This window comes from Dromaius novaehollandiae, chromosome Z (assembly GCF_036370855.1).
Source record: "Dromaius novaehollandiae isolate bDroNov1 chromosome Z, bDroNov1.hap1, whole genome shotgun sequence".
NCBI lineage: Eukaryota > Metazoa > Chordata > Aves > Casuariiformes > Dromaiidae > Dromaius > Dromaius novaehollandiae.
Window position 1 is genome coordinate 7,428,468 of NC_088132.1, and position 24,944 is coordinate 7,453,411.

Sequence of the window (24,944 nt, forward strand, 5' to 3'; positions counted from 1 at the left end):
ACATCTCAATTGTGGTATCTCAAGATAATACTTAATTAAGAAAATAAACTGATTTATAGATGGGGCAACTGCCTACATGACTGTCTGCATACCTAATTGTATTCACACCCACTGAAGCCCATGGACATACGCATTTCCTAACAGAAAAAAAGAAAAAATATGTTTCTTTTAATACTTAATCACCTGAATTGTAATTAGGGATTGAATTACACTTTTATTTCAAGGTATTATTTTGTTATTTCAAGGTTTTATTTTAATAAAATATTCTCTCCATCTTTCAAAATACCTCTGTGGAACTTGAATGAGTTCTTGTTTTTCCTGTTCAGGACAGACTATGGCAGAGCCATCTACAGGAGTCACTCTTGTCTCTATCATGAAAAAGATTTTCATGGAACTCATAACACAAGACTGTATCAATTGAGCTATATTATCTCTTTATTAGGAAAGCACCAACACCACATTCTTCAAAATTACTGGAATTTTATTTGCCTCAGGCTTATGACTTGCAACCAAAGACATTGTGCAAAGAAAGCAAAGATTAAGTACACTTTAGGGAAAAGGTGATAATCCACATTGGTAACATAGAAGATCAGTCTGATGAAAGAAGCCATCCATTACACTATATAGATTGCAATATTCAATAGCATTTTTCAACCCAACTTTTTTTAATCAAGGAGAAAAAAGTTAAGCAAAGTTTACAGTAGACATAAATTTGATACAATTCAAAAAGCATTTTTCTGAAGATCGTCAAGCATAAAGTGGAAAAACATATATGGGACAAGATGGGTGAAGGCTAACTACTGTACATTTATAAGCTATTAAACAAAGTTGCATATATGTACCACAGTGTAAAAAAAAAAAAAATACAGAACAAATAAAAACCTGGAAAACTGCCTGATGAAAAATAAATAACCAGTGGCTTTTAATGGCTTCTCCTGGTTATCAATGCTACAAAAGACATTGTTTTTGTCTTTCTGATGCCACTGAAAAACGTCCTATCAAACAATAAAACCAGGCACAATCAAATCATTACCAAGCTAAACCCAGCCCATAGAAATATACTATCAACCCACATTTTCCATCAAAAGCTTTTTTTGTTGTTTTGTTTCCAAATCTTTGTGGCCGATTTGGTCACGGTATGTTACATTTTTCCTTTTTTACACCATGATATCATATGTTTGTCCGGCACTATCCTAAAGCTAGTTTATAGAGAATGAGAATACAGAAACAACCCAATATCTATTTGACAAAATGAATTCAGTGGGTGTAAAATAGGAGGAGGGAGAAGAGAAGGGGAGGGGGTCAGTTCTGCCAAGAAAATAAACCCTATGGATCACTCATCATCACTTCCGCTTGCTTCCGACTGGTCCTAGAGGTAAGAGACACAAGAAAAGTCAGAAATTCTTTGCCAGCTATTCTATAGAATTTGCTAAAGAAGAAAGAAAGAAAAAGAAAGAAAAAAATGATAATTAAATTGACAAATCAAGATAGCCTTAAGAAATCTACTATCCTATGTAATATTTCTCTTTCATGACACTTCATTCAATTGCTGTAGGCGTCTTTAGAGAAGAAAAGGCACAGTCAGGAAACTCTAGCTCTTTCTGTCTGTCCAAGCATTTTAAAGATGACTGGGAAGAGGTTTGTTTTTATTTGTTGCATTAATTGAAACACCCACAAAAAAAAAACCCTAACCCTAAGTGTTTTTAGTGTGGGGACAAAAACAAACAAACCATGAAGTTTAAAGGTTCAGTGAAAGTAGGAACAGCTTCAACAAATATGCTCCAAACATGTTAGACTTGTCTTTCAGCACTGTGACCACATCTCATAAGTACACCCTGACAGTTAACACCACCCCCTGTTCTCTCAAGATGATGACCACAGAACAAAACATGCTTAGTATTTCCAGGCATGAACAGGTGAGAATTCTGAAAGCAAGCAGGAGAGGGGAGAGTCGCAATCCCTGCAACCACTTCCACAGTCTCAGTCAACAAAACTTACATTTTCATCTTGATCCTCATCACTATCATCATCACTCACAACAGGCTTGGCTTTTGCTCGGCTTTGCCTCTTCTTGCCTTTCCCTTTCTCCCGACTTTTTTCATCCTTCTTACTTAGCTTGATTTTGACTTTCACTGATTTTGCTGCAAGAAGTGTAACAGCGCACATGAATGTAATATCTGTCTTTATTTACTGTGTTGCCACTTCCCACTAATTCAACAAAATTAACTACTGAAAAACACCTATCAACTTTTACATGCTGCCCATGTTCACGGAAATTCACCCCGGTGGCAGCTTGAAAAGATATTCTCTCCGTTCTGTATCTGGAGTGTGGAACAATTAAGAAGAGATATTTGCTCTTATGTGCCTACCTCTTGATCATTGTAACAATAACTTTAGTATTAAACCATGCAGGAAAACTTTAGATTGACTGTGTGTATCTTCTTTCCACTTTCAAAATGGATGGTGTCTATAGGTAGCATTTGGTGCTGTGATTACGTTCAGGGAATTTTGTACGAGGGGACGCACATCTAAAGATATTTTTTCTTGCTTGCACATAGAAATTCTTTATCTTTTGTAGGAACAGGAAATTTTGTTATTTTAAACTACAGAAACTCCACGTGGAGGTGACTGGCAAATTTTGAGCTGACACCTTTCTGATGAAAATGTTAAGTGGTTGATTCCAGAATAACCACTCATTTCCAGATGAACTGATGAAGTTTCATGCTTTTCATAGCTACTTGTCATACATGAAGAGTAGCTCAGGACAAAATAAAGGTTCTGTAACCAGACAGACTGGGTAGCTGTAGGGTATGGGTAGAATTACTGGGTTGCAGATAGCAGAATGAAGGGATCCCTCCTTTTCCACTCTATCTTATTTCCAAGTCTGCAGGAACTTCAGGTTCAGAGGTTATGTTCCTAACTGAAGAAACCTGAATTGGTCAGGGCAACTGAGAGGCAGTATGGAGATGCCCTTTATATGGGCACTCCTGGCTCAATTTTGGCCATCAGTACGTTGCAACAATTGGAACACACAGGTAAATCTGTGGAATGGTATGTATGTAGCAGATTAAAGTTCAAACTGGAAGTAAAGATTTTCATCAATTGGGATAATATATTAGCAACATATTTCAACAATGGATGAGGGGTCACTTCTTGAATGCTCCAGCTTTTCCTGCACCGTGTACTGGATGCCAACTGAATTTTCAGTCCAGCCCAGTCCTATCCCAAAGCAGGTTAGATGGGCCCCTTGAAGAACGGGTGTCATTTCCTGCTTCCAAAACAACCTGAGTTTTACTTTGTCCTTCTCTCACAGAGGTATGTTTGCTACCTCTTCTGATTCTTAACCAGATGATGATTTTTAAAAATGTTGCATCATATTCAAAAGGTTGACCACCCATGGATAAAGACTGTCTCTAGCCTTTCCAGGCACTTTAATTTACAAACTGCACAAACAGGAACAGAAGGGTTTATAAACACGCATGGCCAGTAAGCTCTGCTCCCACAAAGCACCTCTGTGATTTGTTTCTAGCTAAAAAAGAGTTTACTATACTGTAAAAGGTACAGCCAGAGTAGAGTAGCCAAAAGATTTAAGCTGAATGTAAACAGCCAAACCAGTAAACCTTATAAGAAACTACTTCTTACAATAGAAAATGGAATCTTATAACCAGTCTCAGTGCAGAAACTGGAAACAAAAATTACCTCCCTCTCGACCCCCATATGTACTTCCTTTTCAGTTTTTAGCAGGGCACTCACATTCTGACTCTGACTCCTCTTCATCATCATCATCTTCATCATCATTGCTTTCATCCTCGCTTTCTTCTTCTTTGGCAATCTTCTGTCGTGCACTTTTGAACACAGACTGGAGGACAATGGAATCCTCATAGATCTACAGTATGAATACAAACTTATGTCAGAACTGTTAAGTCAAGCATCATCAAAAGTCCACAGCATAGAACTTCATTTTCAGTGCAAACCCACAGAGTATGTGGCCTTTTTTAATTACAAGTAACAATGCTTGTTGCATGAATTTTACAAGAAATGCCAACATTAATTTTTCATGCTCTAAATGAAGAAATTTCCCAATAATGAGCCTCAGAAATACCACTCTTAGAGTGCTTCCTGGAATACAAGTGTTTTTCTTCCTTAATTATTTTTATTACCACAGAAACTATGCTATACTTTTATTAGCTCATAACAGCCTTGAAAAACTGACAAAGTGACAGTTTTCTGTAGTATGCGCCTTAATCTGGATAACTGTCTAACAAGACAGGGCTAACCCCTCTGTTAATTATCCTTAATTGTTCTGAAATCCAAAGAAACTACAAAGGAAATAATTTATCCCAAGCATCTTCTTCCTTCCTTCCTCTCAAATCTAAAGAGACTAAAAATCAGTGCTTATCCTTAACTTCGTGTTTATTCTCTAACATTCTGTGGCTTGCTAAATATCTTTGGTCTCTCACTTTTTATCTTAAACTCAAGCATTTATGAATGAGAGGACTAACTCTGGTTTGTAATGTAATTTTCAGATTCACACAACAGAAATATCCTTGCCTTGCTGAATAACTGGGACTTCATAATTGCCTTAATAAATGACATGTATGTATTGCTCAGTAAAATGCTGAAAACCATGCACTGGACAATTCAGCTTTTATCTTTATAGTAAACAAGATTTCACAAATGGCTCAAAAGCAGTTTAAAAACCCTAACTAAATTCAGAGTAGTTAATAGAAGGGTAGAGAGTTAAAGAGGCATTTGGTTTTCTAATCATAATCATTGGAACTATCCAGGCTGTCATACTATTCCCTTGGCTAAATTAAAGACTTGTATAAACTGAAATTGGATATTTGTGAGAAAGACAAAGGAGGGATTTTTGGCTGCCATTATGTGATAATGTTAAAACTGCTAAAACTGCTCTAACACTTGGCAGGTTCAGCAACAGGAATTGCATAAAACTTTGTTCAGAATACATGATATGACATACACAGTCTCTCTTGTTTTATTGACTGCCAAGTCCATTTTAGAAAAACAGCCTCTTGATACAGACTGTCCTCCTTTCTGGCAAGCACTGCTATACTTTTTGTTCTTTTTGACTGCTTGTGACCATGGTAAAACTTATTTGTTTACACCCATGTTTACACCTATAATGATCCTGACTGCTTTGAAATGGCTTAATTAAATAAATGGTTAGTATGTTGGAAAGGAAACTATTTCTGCATCATTCCATCATAAGGGAGAGCAGAAATACCTACTAAATAGTTCTACCCATTTACGATCATTCTTGTCAATTCTACCGTCTCTCCCTAACAAGAAACCAGGGCCCCATTAGTAACCAAATTCACTCTGATAAGAATAACTTTATTCACTTTTCTCAATTAACTACTGCTTTTTCTTTGCATCTTTTTATCTCTTCTACCTACTTATAACAATTTCTTATGTTTCAGTGATACTTTTTGATATCGACTTTCCTTCACTTTTTTTCCATTTGTTTTCATTATATATTCATAGTTACTTTACTGCTACAACACTAAGCAGTAAACCAGCAATACACATTTGGATAACTAATAAAGTTCTGTCCCATACTTCCAACCATCATTAACATTTTTGCTAAAATAATTGTAGTTGATTTATTTATAATGTTAGACTGTTTCTGTATTAACTAAATACAGTTAAAATATCAGACATGTATGCATGACAGAAAATATTTCATTCTTTTCGTACATAATGAAAATAATCATGTAACAGTTCAGTTATACTTAACAAGCCTTCACATTTGATTGTGTGCTTAATTTCATTTGTATTTGTCAATTTCCAGTATTCCCCTGTTTAGCAAAGGGTCATCAATAGTGTTTAGGAATTTGGAGGATGCACTGGCACTGGCAGCGTGAAACTTTCAGCCCCCTTAAATCACCCACAACATCATTTTTCTCTCTTGCGCATGGAACTGGTCTTCATGTTCTCTATTTCAATTTAATATCTTGTTTGCACTATTCAGACATCATCTATAAAAATGAACATCCAAAACTCTGTTTTACTGTGTTCAGAGCCAACTTCCTCACCTGTTAGCAAAATTCCGTATTCTTTCTGGCAGATTTTGCTTTCTAAATTTTTGAGAATCAGTCAGGATTCATTATTACTGCCCCTCAAGATGGACACAGATCTTCCAACAAGAGAAAAATATTCACCACAGTATTCAGAGACTATGAACTATATACACAAAACTTTACTGCTGGACAAACCTTAAGTTTGTGCCTTCCATTAGCAGAGCTGAAGTTTACTACTAGGCACTTCTTCACCATGCAGTTCTAAGGTAGACTGTTACCTCTGCTCCTTATGCCATGCACTCTGGGTAAGCCCAAACCGACATATGACTCTACAGTACAGCAACTTACCATAGATTCAAACAGCCCTACAGCAGCTCTAAACTACACATAGACCAGAAAAAACAGATCTCAAAACTGCAGAATCAAAAACAAATTCTTTGAAAGCAAATTCAAAATTCCCTCACTTGTTCAAAAACAAATATAAGTTTATAAACATAATTATAATAATCAAGTACTAAAAACATTATGTAGGGAAAACACGTTTAACACAAAGTGGTTCAATCAGACCTGTGATCCCTCCAAATTGAATGTCTGAGCATTGTGACACAGCAACATGACATCTTTCTCCAAGTCACCAAGACTCCGATACTTATGGTTACGAATTCTTTCCTGTTGCATTTGTTGACAAAATGAGAAGTGTGGATGGGCGGAAGTGGGGAAAGAAAAATAGCAGACAGGACACTTAGTTAATATAACATTTCAGTACATTAAAAAAAATGTTCTCTTTAACAATTTTACATCAGTGTCATGACAAGTATCTGTTTAAAACAAACAAACTCTAAAACCTATTGTCAACATATTCCTGACAGAATACATATTGCAGTAACAGAGTAAAAATTGCGTAATTGCTATGTGAACTGGAAGGGTCAAAACCAACAAATATTGTGCTCTTTGAGTAAGAGGAGTTCCCAGTTTCTCCTTCCCAGCACAGAGATAGAACAAAGGTCATAGAGTTATGACATCATCTAAGGTGCAACAACTGCATAATCCTCATCTGTCCACCTACATTTGGATCTAGCCTGGCTATTTCACAATGTGATGTTAAATTACGGATGATTATATTTACCTACCACCATATATTTTTGCAAGCACTACATTTTTATTGAAGATATGCTCACAGATTCATTGTTTGAGTCTTCAGGAAAAAAAACCACTGATATGTCATCTGCAAAGGTCACACTGCTGCATTTTTATTTGACTTGGATATTATAGTGAAATACTGCAATATACATTAAGCAAATTCCCAACAAGGCATATAACAACGTTTAAAACCTAAGCCACAAACACAGGTAAATTTAATGTCCATGTCATTATAATTTCAATGATGATTTAATGTTCGCCTTTCTATATAACAAAAAGAAACGTAGAAATCTCCAGTTCCATACAAGGCTCTTACCTTTATTTTTTTGAAGTCCACTGGTTTCCTAATCAATTCATAATACTCTGGTAATTCTTTCCTAGATGGGAGCTGAATGAAGACTTCACTTAGCTGCCGTCCTGAACTGTTGAGAAAAATAAACCCACAATACAAAGAATTACTACAACTTTCTCCCAAAACAAATTTATACAACCCAATAACAAAAAATTCCTAATTTTTCTTTTCTTTCAAAGGATCAGAAATTGAACCCTCCTCTGAATTATTCTTATTGATTTGGCACAAACAATTAATTTACAATTTAATACACATGCTCTATGCTGTTGTCTTAATACATCACGGTCATTCTAGCATTAGGATTGAGATTTGAATTCTGTAGTACTTTGTCCAAATGCAGTCTTATCCTTTTCTTCATTTTGTTTTATAATTTTTAGCAAGTATCTTCCTTATCACTCTAAGTCTATCTTCCTCTTGGTCATTTTATAGCTATTTTTTAAGTTCCTGGACATAGCAAACTACTTGTTCATTGCTGGTTCCCAACCAGATGCTGTTTGCAATTGGAGTAACTAGGTGTTACAATAAATAACATCATTAACATGCATTAATGAATGTTAGGTTTCTGGGAAGATCATTGTAACTGCATGCAGAAAATCTGTATAGCAGTTTATATTTCTTCAATCAGCTGAAATAAAGTAACGGGTTATCTAAAAATCCTTTAACGTTCTAAGAACATTTCCTATGATTTACAGGCAGAGTCTAAGACTTCCAGATGTCCCATGGCCCATCCTTTATTAATAGCTTTTTAAAAACTTCCAAACTGAGGAGGTTCTCATCTTCCCATTTGGGGGGTCCTGAATAAAGATAACTGTAAGTTATCTGGAGAAACACATTTGTTGATGGCCACTACGCATTTAGGCATTTTTTTTTGCCATTTATCTCACAGACAAGGTAGCAGAAGAAAGTACTTTAGGAAGAGAGAAACTGTAATCTACTGCAAATAGACAGCATTCACAAGCATTTCCCAACCCTCAGTCACATACTTCCTTTTCTCACAACTTACTCCAAACCAGTCTGTTTTCTCACTTCCATATTTGGATGGTAATTCAAACATAAAAAACCTTCACAAGAGCTGGGTAAGGTGAAGGCTGCTGCCAAGTCCTGAATCTCCACCTGAGCTCCTCTGTTTTAAAACCACCCTCCAACAACAATGTGGCAACTGCAGGGAATCTCATCGGACACCTTGAACTAATGCCGAATCAAAGGATAACCGAAGCAATTCTATCATGGAGGAAGAGGATGATAAAAAGCACAGGATGGCTCTGTCCTTTATGAATATCATGAATGCCTTCTCTAACTTAGACATCTCTTAACATCTGAGATGGCATCAGAATTTGAGGGGATACTATTTTGACATTGGCAGGCCAATGAACAATAAGGAATAAACAAAGTTTCCTCATTTCCTATGCAGTTGTTGCTCACCTAATCCAAAATTTCTCAATATTCTTGGTTTAGTCCTGGGACACTTCTGCTCCTTATACACCTTGCATCAGAGAGAAGGACAATAACATAAATGTTCTAAGCATAGCTTCCTACTCAGTGTTGTCCAACCAATATCCTGTAGGGCAAACCTTGCATCTAGAGTATTCTTCCTTCCACCTAGACACCATGTGCCTCTGCCTCACTCCAGTAACTTTGGTCTGACTTGCAGCAGCAGCAGTTACTCCCTTCCCCGGCTTAGCAGTAACTGCCAGGCTGCCTCCTAGATTATAGCAGGTGCAGGAACATACTTCTCGCTGTTGCTGCTGCGTAGTGAGATAAGAAGGCTGACTGAGCATCTCCATCAGACAAGGAGAGCCTGAGGTGTTCTGAACCTAGATCCACCCAAGCTGTTGTCAAGACCACCTGCACCACACATGAGAAAAACAGTTAAAAGTTTACTAGCAACTTCCCCAGACAGATCCAATTTACTTGGGAAGCATCTTGATCTTGAAATAGAGGAAATGATAAAAGGCCAGATAAATCTCCTCCTAATTCTTACTATTTTTCTACTGTCTACTATGAAACTGTCAGGCCAGTGTGCCTTATTCCCTTTAGCAATGATTCACACGGGAGAGACCAACTCATTGCTTTCCCACTTCCCCTGTCAAAGTGGAGGTGTTTAAAGGCACCAATCTTGTCAACAATGATCTGTGTGAGAGGCAGTGTCATGCCATATGACAAAACTTGTTTTCATCTCAGACTGTCCTCTCAGAAAAAAACAGGAAGTCACAAACAAAAGCAATATATTAAAACATACAAAACATTAAAACATAGTTTATTATATTAAAAGTGTTCCTCCTTTTCTGTAATTTGAAGACTATCTTTTTTGTTAATAAAGGGAAGTGTTGAGCACTCACAGCTGCAGCCGAGGTCACCGAAAGTTGTCTCAGAACACAGAGGACTGTAAGTACCCTGAAAAATCAGACCTCTGCTGCCCAAATGGTATCTATTCTTCATTTGTAAAATAAGAGTAATGCTTATAGAGTTGTTGTGAAAAATCAGCTACATATTTCTAAAACATTCAGACACCTTGTACTGAAGAGCACCATAACGAAGCCCAGGAGGAATTTAGCCTTTCATTAAGTGATCAGTGTCCATCTCGTGCTTGCAAGGAATATGTTCTGTGGAAAACCAAAGTAAAGCAAAACAAAGTACAGCAAAACAAAGCAAAGCAGTACATGGGTCTTTACAGACCATATTGAAATGCATACTCCTGAGGGAATCACATTAAATTTGCAACTTCTCTCTGCCACATCCTGTTTTCTGAGTGCTTGACTTTGCAAACTTAATAACGTGCTTTAAATAGAAATCTGTGCAATATGCACATATATGATGCAGATGTAAGCTAATCCCTTAAAAAATGCAAAAAATTATATTCAAAACACTTTGTGCAGTATGCATTTGCATTTTGCTATGCAGAAGAACTGAATTATCACTGCTATGTTTAAAACTTCAGCAGCTTTCTTCTAACAGATATGTCTATTTGAGAAGAAAAAGACTGAGTCCAAAGAGAAATACTAAATTGCTCTGATGCTGGTGTGGCCCCAGTTGTACTTTGGAGTCTAACAACAAGTAGAACTATCAATAATCCTATTATTTAAGCGTAAAGGAAACAGTAACTAATTATCACCTAACTGTAATCAAATTTTAAACCTCATAAGCATATTCATCCTGTTAAAAAAGTCCCTGATGATTACATAGCTTTTTATCTCATTGTTATATGTATATGTGTGTGTATATACATATATATACATAAAACTATATGAATATATATTTATATACACACACCCTTAAATTTCATATTATATTAAAAATATAACAGTAATAAATTATTTAAAAGCTATATCCTATTCTTTGAGATAGAATTCTAGCCAATCATGGCTTGTTCACGGATTGTATTAAATCAAAAATGCCTACAAAAACTGCAAGCTTTTGCTTGGTATCATTAATTACTGGAAATCATTTAAGGCTGTGAAAGAAAAAGCATTAAGGACATGAAATATGCAACAGACAGAAGACTTCAGTCTAATCTTTTCTACCCAGATCAATAATTTCTTATTGTTTCACCATTTTTATAGAACCTCCTCTCACAAAGAAATGTTTTCTTCTGTTCCCTTAGTATATGTGTATCTATTCAGTAAATGAATACAATCTTTTCTTAAATAATTCCAATCACTGTGTTGCGTGTACAAAGGAAGCAAATTAGCAATTACTAATGCAACTCTGATTTTAATCCTTTTCTCACTTTTGTAATTAAAAAATAATAACCACAACAACTACCACATAAAAAGCATGCGCAGTAAAATCATGGTTGCCTAGCAACTATCAGGATACATGCTGAAGGAAAGAAGGACCAGAATAAATTAAGAGCTGACTGTGAAAGAGCTACGAGTGACAGTTCACTATTACTGCATTAGCTCTATTTTAGTTGTATGTGTGTTCACAAATGAATAATAACATAGTGTAGAGGTTAGAACTCATTCAAGATTACTACTCCTTTTTAAGAGATTTTTGCTTTGAAGGAAAATATCTGTACTCTCAACATGAAATTAATCTTGCATAACCACTTACAAGGTACCTACAAGCATATATACCTGTTATATAGTCAGTATTATCTTCAGTGGAAAAAAATACAGCAAAAGAATTTGCAGGCATTTTTTTTGGTGCCTTGGAAGTATGTGGCCAGAAAAAAACTGCCACTGACCTACTGTCAAACACCTCTCTCTAGGTATCTGAAACCAATGGAACAAAAAAGAAAAGACAACTATGGAGCTGAAACTGCAAGGTGTTCAGATTCCTTTGGCAAATTTCATACTTCTTAACAAACACTGAAATTGCCTTTACAGAAAACTCCTGCATGCTCACTCAAGTTAGAGGGCTCACAAACAAATCTAGTGGGCAACCCACAGCTCCTCTTCAAGTGCAATTTACAGTAACATTCTTTAAAAAGGGGAGGGGAAGGGCTAAACACGCTTTCACAGTATGGCTGTTCCTCTGTATTTAAAAACTTCAGGATTAACCAAGGTAAGTAAGGAGGTTTCTTCCCCCTCTCCTAAATGTATTTAAATATTTCTTCTTTTTTGCAACTGACTTCAGTAACACGTGGTGGACCTTCCCCTATTAATGAAATGGTAATATGTAGAAATAGTAATTTCTGACTTTGACATATACTATATGGCTATATACTCCAAAACTTTGACTTGGTTATAACTAAGAATTATTTGCTCTGCATGTCTGAACACTTAAGAGTACCCATTGAAAGAATTAACTACTAGTTAAATTGCTAACAGCTAATTATATTACTCATCATTTTATAATACAGCTGAAAACTGGTGACTTGAAGAAACAGCTGAAAAAGTCTGAATGCAATAATTCTCACACGCAAGTTTCCCTGAGCTATGCACTGACAATACTGGAATACTATGGGTGTTAATTTCAACATATTAGCTTTAATGATGCAGTGATCAAAATACTAAACATCAGAGTTGGGGAAAGCCTCCTGCCCAAACAGGAAACATGGGCAGGACACAACAACCCTGCCCTCCAACTTATCGGCCTTACTAAATGTGGTTAATAGCCACTCTCCAAAAGAAGTCTTTGTGAAGCTAACACGTACACCATGCAACTCACTATGTCTAAGTCTCAACAGCTAAGCAAAAAGCAGGTGCATGACAGAAGTAAATCACTTCATGCAAAAGAGCTTTTGGAGTCACAGGCTCTTGAAGACGTTAACTGATGCTATCTAACAAAGTTAATGCAAAGTACCTGGTGCAGCAAACTGGCATCTAGACATTAAATAACAAGCCCTAGTGCAAGGCAGAACAGTACAGTGAATTCACAGGGAAGCTGGAGGACCACTGTGTATAATCTATCATTCTTTTTCTCGACTTTATTCCTACATTTAGGAAAGGTAACTCTTGAGGAAGCTAGACTTAGAGCTTGTCTTCCCCTGAAATCAAAACTAAAGGAAAACACTCAGGAAGAGGATAGTTTGAGGTACTAAGCTTGCATGTGCACGATGCAAAACGAGCAGCTGGAGCTCAAGCACATTCTTGTCTCACATATAAACTTTTTTTGGGGGGGGGGGGGGAGAAAACTTGTTTTTTTCCTCTAGTAAAATTGTTCTTGCTTTCTACAGGCTAAAATAATTAAACTGGACATAGACTAATTTTGCTTCCTGAAAACAAAAGGCTTACACATTAATGTCTACATTACTCTTCTCTTTGGGGACTCTTGATTTCAGATGGAATGAAAGGGAGGTTGAAAGTGAGGATGAGAACTGGAAAAAGAGTGTCAGAAGTGACAGGCTGATGTATTTTGACTCTCTTTCTTCTAAACTGATGTTTTGCAAGGCAAGATCGAAACAAGGTGCAACAGGTGCAAGGGCATCTAAATATTGGTTAAAGTGCAAAAACGATTGCAACAAAATCCAAAATTAAAATACAGTAGTATTATGCAAACAGTCGGCAAAGATGATTCATATGCCTAAAAATGTGAGAATGCAAGTTTTTCTCCCACTTGCGACTGTAACTCTAACTGACATAGAGGTCACACGTAAGCTGCGCTTACAAATATCAAAAAAGAAATAATATCCCACTTAGTTGAGTTGGTGTCAGAAATTTGGCATCAGAGACCCCAGTAACAACAGCGTAGCCAGAAGGAGCACTGTTACTGGAGGTGTTAATAAATACAGTTTCCTAATATTTCCCATTTTTTGTAACTTTGTAAAATCAACTCCTTCGCTTTTTTTTTTTTTTTTTTAATAATGCAGGCCTGCTTAGGTGCTTCCCTGCTTTAAGCAGGGATGCAACATTATATTAGGGGAGTGGGTTTCCCTTTATGTAAGTGCTCTGCTGTTAAACCTTGCTCCTTTCCTTGACTGAATTCAGCCTCCTTATAGGACTGAGAAAGGTTAGTTTGTATACGGTCAGTGGAGGTTAACAACAAAAATCTAACCCTTCTGTCTCAGTAGCTACAATGAAGTATCCCTTAACTTCTCATGCCGCTCAGGCTGGGCAAAAGCCATGCTCATTGAGCAAATGAGCAGACTTCTGCTAGCCAAGGGTCCAGAGCGATGCTGGTATTTCCCTTGTTTGGCCTTCAGTGCCAAACAGAGAAAGGGAACATGAAATTTGCCTGTAACAGCTCATCATATGCATATATACAAGGAAACAAGTTTACTGATGCACAAATATCTTTAATTCTTGAAGTACTGACTTTGAAACTATAATAGTAAGAATGTTTATATCAATTTCCTTGTAACAAATTTCAGCTCTAATTTTAGTGACAATGCCAAAAGTAACCCATACTAACCCCTTTATCACTCAGTTTCAGAGTCCTGCATGGTCAGCTCTCTCTGGGACTCTTTAGCAGTAAGTGGGGGAAAAGCAAAATGAAAATCCACCTCAAAGCCTCTGCAACAACTATCTCCTCAGAATCTGCTTCTGAGCTTCTGTCATAGAAGGCTGCAGATCAACTCATAAAAAGATCAGGACTAAAAAGCTGATATATGTAAGTATATGCACACATTTATGGAAACAACTTTACATTAACATATACTTCACATCGGAGAATTAGGATCCTCTTGTAACAAGCAAACTGGAAAGGTCTCCAGGTCCTTGAATCTAGAACCTGGGTATTCATCATATGACACTAGCTGTTTAGTAAAGGAATGCCCTGTCCCAAATCTAGTTAGATATTTCTGATCCGCTATTCTATATGGAAAGATGTTCCAGAACTCTTTTATTTACCAGGTTGTATTTGTGATCACCATCCTGTATACTAAAGAGTTCTAAACTCTATGTGTAAGCTTCCCTTCTTTCCCAAGAAAATTTACTGAGAGCAATCATCTTCCCCTCTCAGATTGTGTTGTGTTAGGATAAACAAACCAACCTGTTTCCTCATGCAAGATTCTCCAATGCTACTTATTCAACTCATTATTTACACTTGTTCCAATTTAAACATACCTTTCTTGAACGGGCAAGTATCCAGAAGCTGCAATTATGCCATGTACAATGACATCAGTATTTCTTTGTCTGCAATGGCAACACTGTGAACAGCCAGGTTCGGCGTTTTTGTGGTTCCACAATACCGATGCTTGTATATCTCCTTTGATCAGTTACTTTGCCTGGATCTTTCTTCTTGTCATTTCCAAATCATGAGCTTCCAACTCAGAGAAAAGTTTCCTATTTTTAGACCATAAGTACCTTATAATGCATTTTGAATATCTAGCTACTGAATTTCATGCCAGTTCTTTTACTACAGACATAAGTGTGTTCAGTTCTCCATGAGAACATCGCAATTGCTTTTGATACTTACATTTTTAAACTTTATACTGTATAATACTCCTAATTTTTTTAACAAATATCATTAACATTTTACAGTCTATCCCAATACCAGCCCTCCAAGAACATCAGTGGTCCTTCCAGTTTAATGCTTCCTTTTTTAATACTGCCTTCAGTTACACCTTTATCCTGTTCTCATTCAGATTAGAAAGCTTAGCAACAACCTCCTCTTTCTTTGGTCTTAAGTAACAATTTTCCTGTGGTAGCCTAACAAAGGCTTTACCAAAATCAGTCTTATGAAATGTATCCTTTTTCCTTTGATGAAATATCATTCTTTGGCTAAAAAAAATCAATTAGCAAGTTAGTCTGGCATGATGAATCTGGCTATTATATAACTCAGTTCTTTCAAAATCCTGAGATTTGTATCACTTCAAATTCTGCATTCCTCTTCCTCTTCATCATTTTATAATCCATATTCTCACTAGCAACACTGCATCATCGATCCTCCCTTTGTATTCAGATCCAACATCACCCTTATTGAAAACTAAATTTAGTAATTTGTAAATATACAAGCTTTATTTAATGTTTATGCCATCCTTACTGTACACTCACCCTGCATCTTTCCTGATTCTCTTTTTATTAATATGAACCAAGAACCTTTTTCTGAATGTTTAATATTCAAGTTTTAAATCAGTTGATTTTTGGTTATCCTCACTTTCTTACTACACTACACTTTTCTCTTTAAGATAAAATTTTGAAATTGGCTCAGATTTCCCCATTCTGCCTAGGAAACAGGCTTTATTCTTACTCTGTTTCATTCAGTTAGAGTGGAAGCTCTAAAAAGACTGTTTCCAAGATTTCTCTACAAGACTGTTGTCTTCCTTGCGATAAAAAAGTCACATAATATTAGTTCTACCTTAAGAAATTCCAGACCTCACCCATACTCAAATTTCTAAGTTTCTCAGTTATTGAGCTACTTTCCTTAATTTATCAATGCTTGCTCTTTTATTATTTTCTCAACCTTTCCATTTAACTTACACTGAAGAAACTTGATCACTTAATCCAAAGTTGCTTTCCACAGCCACATTTCCTATTGGCAGATGCTATGTCAGCAAAAAGATGGAGGTGTAAAAGCTAACGTAGCGCAAAAACATCTAAAACTCTCTTTCCCTGTCATAAACTTGCTTAGGATATTCCTCCCTTGAAGTCAGAGGATTTTGGCCACTTTTCCTATCTTATTTCTCCATTCCAGATTTATTCTCCATTCTAAGCCATCACAGATGAAGTCTAGGCTTTTTTACTTTACAAAGAGAAAGAAATAATGGGAAACTACTCCTGCCCCACCACCCAAAACTTCAAAGCAGCCAATAGTTGGTAGACAATAGGGGAGAAAAACGAAAGGAATATATTAAGGGCTCCCATCTCCAAAAGCATTAGTTTTTTGTATGTCCCTTTAGCACTTTTAACTCTCTTCACATATTGTCAGACATATGGCTATAAATGAAGTCTAAATTAAATAACAAATACTGTTACAGAAAAATTTTTCTGTACTCCACTATTTACTTTCATGGTTTAAAAGCTGAGTATCTTTGCTGCCTGGTATTCTGGATACTTTTATTAATAGTATTTCACAAATGGCCTTTTAAACCACAAGACTTTCTGTTGCCTTTGGCCGGTTCCTTCCAAAGAGAGTTTGACAACATATTAACATGAGATAATTCATGAATCTGGTTCCTAGAGTGTGGCCACAAACACATTATTTCTGTTCCAGCCACTAAACGCACAAAAATTCAATGCATCTTGACGCAGACGCAGAAAAAAACAGAACATCTACTGTCCTTCTCACACCCCTCCAAAAGGTATTTTGTCTGCAAAAAGGCATGCAGCTTCTCTGTCCTGAGGGATTTTCAAAGTCAGTTACAAGCACATCATTAAAATTTAAAGCAGTAGCGAAGGGCAGAGTTTCAGATTCTCAACTTTTTATTTGTTTTGTTTTGATTTTTTGAATACACACAGCTCCATAACCTTTGCTATTGGCAGATCATTGTAAAAGAAAAAGGGAAACTGATCTGCATCTACAGGACTGCTCTGTATCTGCAGTTAATAATGTGTTTTGTGGTGTGATCCTCAAAGCTGAGTAAGATACTGCCACTTGGAGCACAGGTGCAGTTTAACAATGTAGCAGCGAATGCAACAAGCTTTTTCAATACTTAGTCATTCCGAGCACTGATCCCACAGTTCTGCAGAACAGGGCACGACTTTTTGTTTCAAGGTAAAAGAAGATAAATAGGAAGATATAAAGACATGCCTAGCCACTCAAAGAACAGCTTAAAGCACATAACCCAATACTGGAATCCAAAGCACAGCAGCCTGCAAGAATCCAGTAGTGTGAACTTGACAAGGACTCCAACAACTCTCACATCAAAGGAGTCTGCACATTCAAAGCTAAACATTTAAACACTGCCTTGTATTTTCTTCCCCTTTTTCTCCTTTACTATTTTGTTGTTATTACATGGAAGACTCCCCAGGTACAAAAAATTCCAGAAAACAGGCTGCCAGAAAACCCAAATACCAGCAAAAACACTTAAGTTTTTCTCTCCTTCAAGTGAGCATGCTTCTAGTTCTGTAGAAAAACTCAGAGAAACTAAGCTGGTAGCTATAAACTGCTCTGTAAGAACTACTAAACTTCTGACTACTGCAGTGTTTCATTAGAATCAGTATTTCTGTTGGGAAGCAGGATGGGAAGGAAGGGAAATATGACAGCTGCTATGTAACACCACATAACACAGGGAAATCAAAGGAGAAAGCCTGGATTTGCACTGACAAAATGACAGAAATAAACAGTAATCTGACCTCAATGTTAACGTGCAGTGCCTAGGATAGAGTTCTCTACCTGGGGTTTACAACTAGCTGGATATATAACTAGCTCTGAATTTTCTTCTGTAGAATTTAAAAGAACCATATGCTGCCCTTCATCACACTGAACACTTATCCTGAATGTTGCTAATTTATCTAAGCGTTATTTTTATTTTAATTTAATAATTGCAGAACTAAAATTTCAATCCAGCAGTGCTTACTACCTGTATTACTGTAGCCTCTATATTTTCTAAACATAGGCAACACAGCTAATTTTTTTGGATACTTTTTCAAGAAGGAAGGAAAAGGTTGTACAGGTCCAAAAACGTCTACAACAGAACTCAAACACAAGAGAACAGTTGACAAGGCACATAGAGATTGCTTCCTCTTGTCAACATTACCCAGAGTCTCTACACATAAGCAGCCAACTTGTACCCAATACTTCTGTGAGCACCATGGAAAAAGGAATTTTTTAAAAGAAAGATTTTAAACAGAACAGGGAAGTGGCTCCATAAGTATTTATATGGAGTTCTTCTCAAATACAAGGGGAAACATAAGAGAAATCACAAATATTTCATAGTGTAGTCTTAGCAATGTATTCTTTTGATTTTCTTTCTCCTGGTTTACTAACTGTAATAAAACTTATTAAAAAAACTTAGATTGGCTTTTGTCAAAGTAGCTCAGGACAGAGCCAGTAAGACTTTTGGATGAGTACCACCTGCTCACCTTTTGGGACAAAACCAACTCTCTGTAGTCTAGATTAGCCCTGTGAACCTTATCATAAAGTAGAGATGAAACATTTATTAGCACTGAAAATTTATGTTAAAGATATGAATGATTTCAAGTATTCAAATACTAAATACACGAGAAAACCTTTTTTTCCCCAAATGAAGCGCATGGCCTACTTTCCTTCCAATTAACCTATCCCTCTGTACTTGCCCCAATTGCCTTCACACACACAGAAGCCCAGAGCTGAACAGACAAAATCCCCCACGAAAACCGAAAGGTTCAGATGCCTAAAACTTACTTAGTTCTAAAGCTGCAGAGCCTAAATTAGCAATTCTGTGCTGTTCTAGCCTTAACAGCATCAAGTGATTTGATGCTAGCTCACATAAAAACAGAATACAAGAACTTGGAACTCCTCTAATTCATTCCTTTCAAGAGCTTAATATAACACACATTTTTAGTCCCTAACAAATTAAGGCTCCATAAACTTTTTACAGTGGGAACCAATTGTATCTTTCAGAAAACTCAGTTCCTGGAAGAGGGAATCCCTTTTCACTGCATAATAGCATAATACTTATGTTGTGATAAGAGACTGAATTTCAATTTCCTGGGCCACAAGCAAATGGCAAAAATCTTTTATTCCCCAGTGACTGCTTTATGATACAATGGAGACCACTGGAAGTGACTTAGCGTACTGTTTTTAAAATGGGAAGTAGTAGCCCTCATCAGAAGTGCTTGGCTTCTAGAGAAGGTTCAAGGCTAGGGACCCAAAATGGAAGGAGATTCTTTCTTGCAGCTCTGACTGGAATACCTGAATTCTAAACATTTCTCAGCTTCCCCATTGGTTGCAGGTCACAGCGAGCTGAATACGCCGAGTTTCTAATCAGCTCCCTGCTTATCATGTTCACTGTTGTGGATCCCATTGACACAATAAACTTTTCAACATACTCTGCAGAGATCCCACAGATCATAGAATGCTCCACTTCAACAGTTACATTTCAAAAAAATAAGGCATCACAGCTTTGTCTCCTTCAGTTGATATTGTCCAATTTAAACATGTGCAAGCACACTCAAAACAGTAGCTGGAAAAGTAAGAAGTGCAACTTGCCATTTGGAGTCACACACTCTGAAAGCTTGAGAAAATTGTAGTAATTCAAATTCAGATAACAAGTAGGTTACATTGGTGCAGATCACCTAATACAAACACTCCTCAATTCTCTCTGAATGCATTTGGTATTATTTAGCTTACACCTGCTCTTTATATGACCTACGTAATTCAATGAGAAGCTGGAGTTCAAACAGTACAACTTCCTCACAAAGAAGTCTGATTCAAAGATGCTATTAACTGACAGACCAAGATAAGCAGTTTCTCAACTTCTTCTTCATTAAACAAAGATGATTTTCATCCTATCTGCTGACAACATACCATGTTCAGTATTCCTTACAGTTTTTCTTCTGGGAGATGAAGAACTCATGACATGACCCCTCCATATTTTGGGTAATCTGACAGGTCGAACTGAGAACTTGCATTAACAAATCCAAAGCCATGCATTTGCAAAGACTGATAGTACTAACACAGGATGCGCCATTAACCTAAAAGAAAGCCCTTCTTGAGCTAAATGTTCTGAAATATATTTCTTGAGCCAATGACTACACTTTTAAGGAGGCACTCTGCCTATTTTTTGAGTTATACTTCAACAACCTCCTATCAAGTGGTCTTAAAAAGGTCCTCTACACAGAGGGAGACTTACAGGATCAAGCCCTAAATGGACTTACTTACTTTTCAGAAACAAACCTGTTAGTGAATCCTTTCAAACATGAGGCAGTTAAAAAAACTGAGGTAAAAGAGAGGGGGTAAAAGGGGCAGAAGAGGGGAAGAAGAAGGAGGGTAGGGGGAGAGGAAGGGTGACAAAAGAGGGGGAAAATGGTGAATGGAGGAGAAGGGGGGAAGGGAGCGAGAGCGCGTGAGAAGCAGAGCGCAAGAGCACAAGAAGCAGAGTGCGCGAGCACAAGAGAGAAGCAGAGAGAGAAAAACAATCTGAACTTACCTGTCTTTGTAGTTTATCACAGTATCAATAATAGCATTCATCTGTTTTGTCAGTTTGGGTGGGTTGGGTGACAACTTCTCTGCAGGAGGTCTGCCTCTTCTTTTCTTTGCTTTCTCTCCATCTTCTTTCCCAGAATCCTTATCCACATTTCTTCGTCTCTTCCGTTTTTTAAGCCGTACTTCCTCTTCCATTTCTTCCAAATTGCCGTCTTCAATTGCCTGACAAGCATGGATTCAAAAAACAGTATTTTTAAACAAAAAAAATACTGCAAAGAGAAACAACAAGCTGTATTTAAGAACAACGAAACACATGACCCAACAGGCTGTATATAATGCAACTCTAAATGCTCAGTTTATTTACAAATAAGAGTTCAACAAAAAATGGAGGTGCTGGCAATCAAAGAGCCACTAAACTTTAATTAGTTCTAAGAATCCCACTACCACCTAAACAGAGGCATATTCTTCTGAACCTTAAATTCCACACCAAATCATAATTCCGTACACAATGAGGGTTGTGTCAGAAAGTATACCAGAAACGCTAATTTGTTGACATCAGTGGCACTTCTTGAGGATGCAGATACAAGTGAAACAACACTGATGTGCATGCTTTCGAATAGGATAATCTACGCTGTGCTTGGCTTCCAATAAGAAATCACATACAGTTCTTTTTGAACACAAACAAACGGACAATTTATGTGGTAACACAGTAGACTCATCTCCTCTTCCAAATAGTTGAAGTGACTTACAAATCACCTTAACCATTAAAATCTTAAGCATTAAGATCTCTAAAATCTATAATTTTGTTTCAGAATAGCAACTAACAGAGAGGCAGAAACAAAGACAATACAGCGTTTTACAGTAAACGGCACTCATGGGACGAAAAAAAAGAAAAAACCCACACACAGTCACAAACAACAAACACTAGTTTCAATTACCTGCAAACATGCACTTTTAGCCAGACCCAGCAGCACTATGCAGAGGGATAATAAAATCTCTACAAAAAACTAACTAGGAATAAAGGGAACCTGTTCATACACTGACTATCAGATCCATGTGATAAACCAAGAAGCTGAACTTTTCTTGCTTTGGGAAAACCAACAAAAGAAAAAAAAATACTGAGTAATAAGATAACTGAAATTAAGAATAACCCCCCCCCCCGAAAATCTTAAAATCAGACTTCCTGATTAATGCTTTCTCAGAACGTAACTGATGTTGATATTTGTCCCTTTTGCCTCTCAAAATTGCCTTGAGTACATGCAAATGCTAATCAATCTTTTCTCATGGCTGAAAGAGCTCTAATCATAAGGCAATTACCTTCATTTCTCCACAGCACCAAACATGGCTAATATTTATGATCATGTGAGTATAACAATCTATATAAAAAGAGTGATTACAGCCCAGACATAATTTCTTTCAATTGTGTACAATGTCTCTTGAAAAACATTTTGTGAAAAAACGTGGTGCACAACACAAAACAACCTGGCATGTTAAAAACACCAGTGGGATTTCAAAATCTGTTTCCTATGCATCCTCCGATGTGCAAATCCACAGAACAAACATGAACACAGAATCCTGAGGGACAGCCTGAAACTAGGCCTTAATAATCAAAAGACAATTTCCATCATGCTTCCACAACGCTCAGATAACCACTATGAAGGAGGCTTGAGATCTGATGAGTTAGGAGGAAAAAGGAAGGAAAAAAAATCTGCACACAAATTCATTAATATTCATTTGGCTAAAGCAGGACACCCACTACACACTACTGCAGCTAGCAAAGATTAAGAAAAGGAAATTTCTCTGCAAATCTTGGAAGCTAGAAATACTACTAATAAATACAGCATGCAAGGCTGTCAACAGTTAATTTCATTGCTCTCCTTAAGCACTCAGTTGAACATAGAAATACGGAGAACACCGGCTTTTGATGTGTTACACACCTACACATGCCTGTGATGTAGTTCTACTGAATCTTCAAGACGGCAATGAAAAAGGATATTTACCTTACCACTATCAGCAGGCCGGCTATCGGAAATCACAGTTAGTGGGGATAAAATTAACAAGCCAGCAAAGCAGCGAGCTGCTAGTCTCTTCATCAGCTGATCAGGAAAAAAAAGAGAGCTGGGGAAAGGCTATGTTTTCATATACGAGTAATTTTATTTTACTGAAAATTTAATACTGAAAGGATTGTGGATACTCAAATCTGCTGTTTCATTCTACCTACTACAAGGCCCGAAGCCTTCTTCCTTCAGCCGGCTTTAATATTGACAACTACTTATCATATTTCTCCCCTTAGTATTCCAGGCATCCAAATTAGATTGTTTGCTGGGCAGTTATTGATTCTTGTTAGCATTCTAATTACAATGGCAAAATTAGACAATTTTATGTATGCTTTTAAAACTAAAATAGCTTGCATGCATTTAAAAATATGTTTATTACAGAAAAAAAATTGTATTGCTCTGTAGTGAACAGATCAGGTTTTGGTTATTGAAACTGTTAAACTACTCAAATCGAAAAGAAATAAAAAAATAAAGATAATGATTTTGATGGGTTTTCCTTCAGAAAATTAGTACTCACTCAATTAAAATGTATTTATATTTTTGTTTTCTTGACAAATTCCCTCTCCCCTCTTCCCCCCCCCCAAAAAACAGTGTTGTCACCAAAGAGTACTAAAACCTCATTTGAGAATACAGCATATAATTCTTGCTTGGGGTATACACTATTTTGTGAAAAAAAGGGACAGAGAGAAAAGTATAAAGAATTTTTTAATACTACATTTATGAACATAGTAAAAATGAAAAATGAAATTAAGAAAACAGAAAACTAACATATAGTCTTGTACTCAATTAGTGACTAGTAGACAACAAATTAATTTTAGCATACTGTATATTATAACTGTATATTATATTAAAATAAACTCCTTACTTTGCTAGTAATGCATAAATTGATTACTATACTTAGCTTTCAAAGTCTATGTGCATGCATGTAAACTCAATTTTCCTTAAATTCAAACTTTAGTGTTAGCACTAGAAAACCAGCATTACACAAACAGCAGACTAAAAATGTTGTTAATATGATACTTAACTAACATTAGTTCTCAAACGGTGAATTCACCTCTTGGATATAAACAGTAATATTTAATACCAAACTTACAACAATTTATGCCCCAAAAGACAGCTTAAAACTACTTCATGTAAATCAAATATCTGCAGAGATGTTAAACCTCTATGCATATATCTACACACATACAAATATATGTGTACATGAATGGCAAAATGATTATTAAACTAATTCATCTGACTGAACTCTTTGCTAGAAAAACTTACTACAGTAGGCCTGAAGCACCACACCAAAAAGTTACTGGTAAGATAATTTATACAAATCCCAGATGCAAATCTCCTGTTCCTAACAGATGACATGTTGCGCAAGAGTGCAAGACACAACCCAGACATCTCCAGTACTCAAATGCCTGCGGATTAATGAGATGAACAGAAAGGGGGTCAAGGAAAATAGTATAGAAATGAAAACTTAACACTTGCCTTCCCGTAAGGAAACAGGACAAAAGACTACAGTAAAGTTTGGAGTCTTCTTTTATTTTGAAAAAGCTGTGAAAAATTAGGAGTCCAATTTTGCAAAGCATTGAGATTCGCACAAAAGGCACAGGATGTCTTTGATTTCTGAGGAAACCAGTGGAAATGTAAGGACTTAACAGTAAGTTCAGCACTGACAAAATTCTCCTTCTCTCCAGACCCTTGTTGCTATGTTCTGGTTTATGTATATGAAGATTTATATATACTTTTTGCTAAAGACCTAAGACCACACAAGCTTTTCAAGTCACCAGAATTTTAAGGAGCATATTGACCATGGATTAAAGAAAACAAGCCTCTTTCCTCCAAAAAGAAGTCCAATCTAAGCACAAACAAAAATGGATTTTTCAGAAGGCAAGTAGAAGAAGTTGCTTCTGAGACAGGAGGCCTTCCTACTGCTGCTTGTAATTAAATTTTCCTCATCATAAAGGAAAA

The 24,944-nt window shown here is 36.6% G+C and overlaps 1 protein-coding gene across 5 annotated transcripts in view; it reads right to left on the bottom strand.

The window, feature by feature from the left end:
- Positions 1–413: 413 nt before the first annotated feature.
- SMARCA2 (SWI/SNF related, matrix associated, actin dependent regulator of chromatin, subfamily a, member 2) overlaps positions 414–24,944 on the bottom strand; it is a 122,694-nt gene continuing 98,163 nt past the window's right edge. For all 5 annotated transcript variants that reach the window (XM_026100512.2, XM_026100510.2, XM_064501868.1 and 2 more), the window contains 6 exons: positions 20,930–21,147; positions 7,498–7,603; positions 6,609–6,710; positions 3,754–3,886; positions 1,999–2,141; positions 414–1,369 (listed from right to left, as the gene is read on the bottom strand). In XM_026100512.2, the coding sequence (XP_025956297.1) occupies positions 1,334–1,369; positions 1,999–2,141; positions 3,754–3,886; positions 6,609–6,710; positions 7,498–7,603; positions 20,930–21,147 (738 nt within the window). In that variant the 3' untranslated portion in view covers positions 414–1,333. The remainder of the gene's footprint in view (positions 1,370–1,998; positions 2,142–3,753; positions 3,887–6,608; positions 6,711–7,497; positions 7,604–20,929; positions 21,148–24,944) is intronic.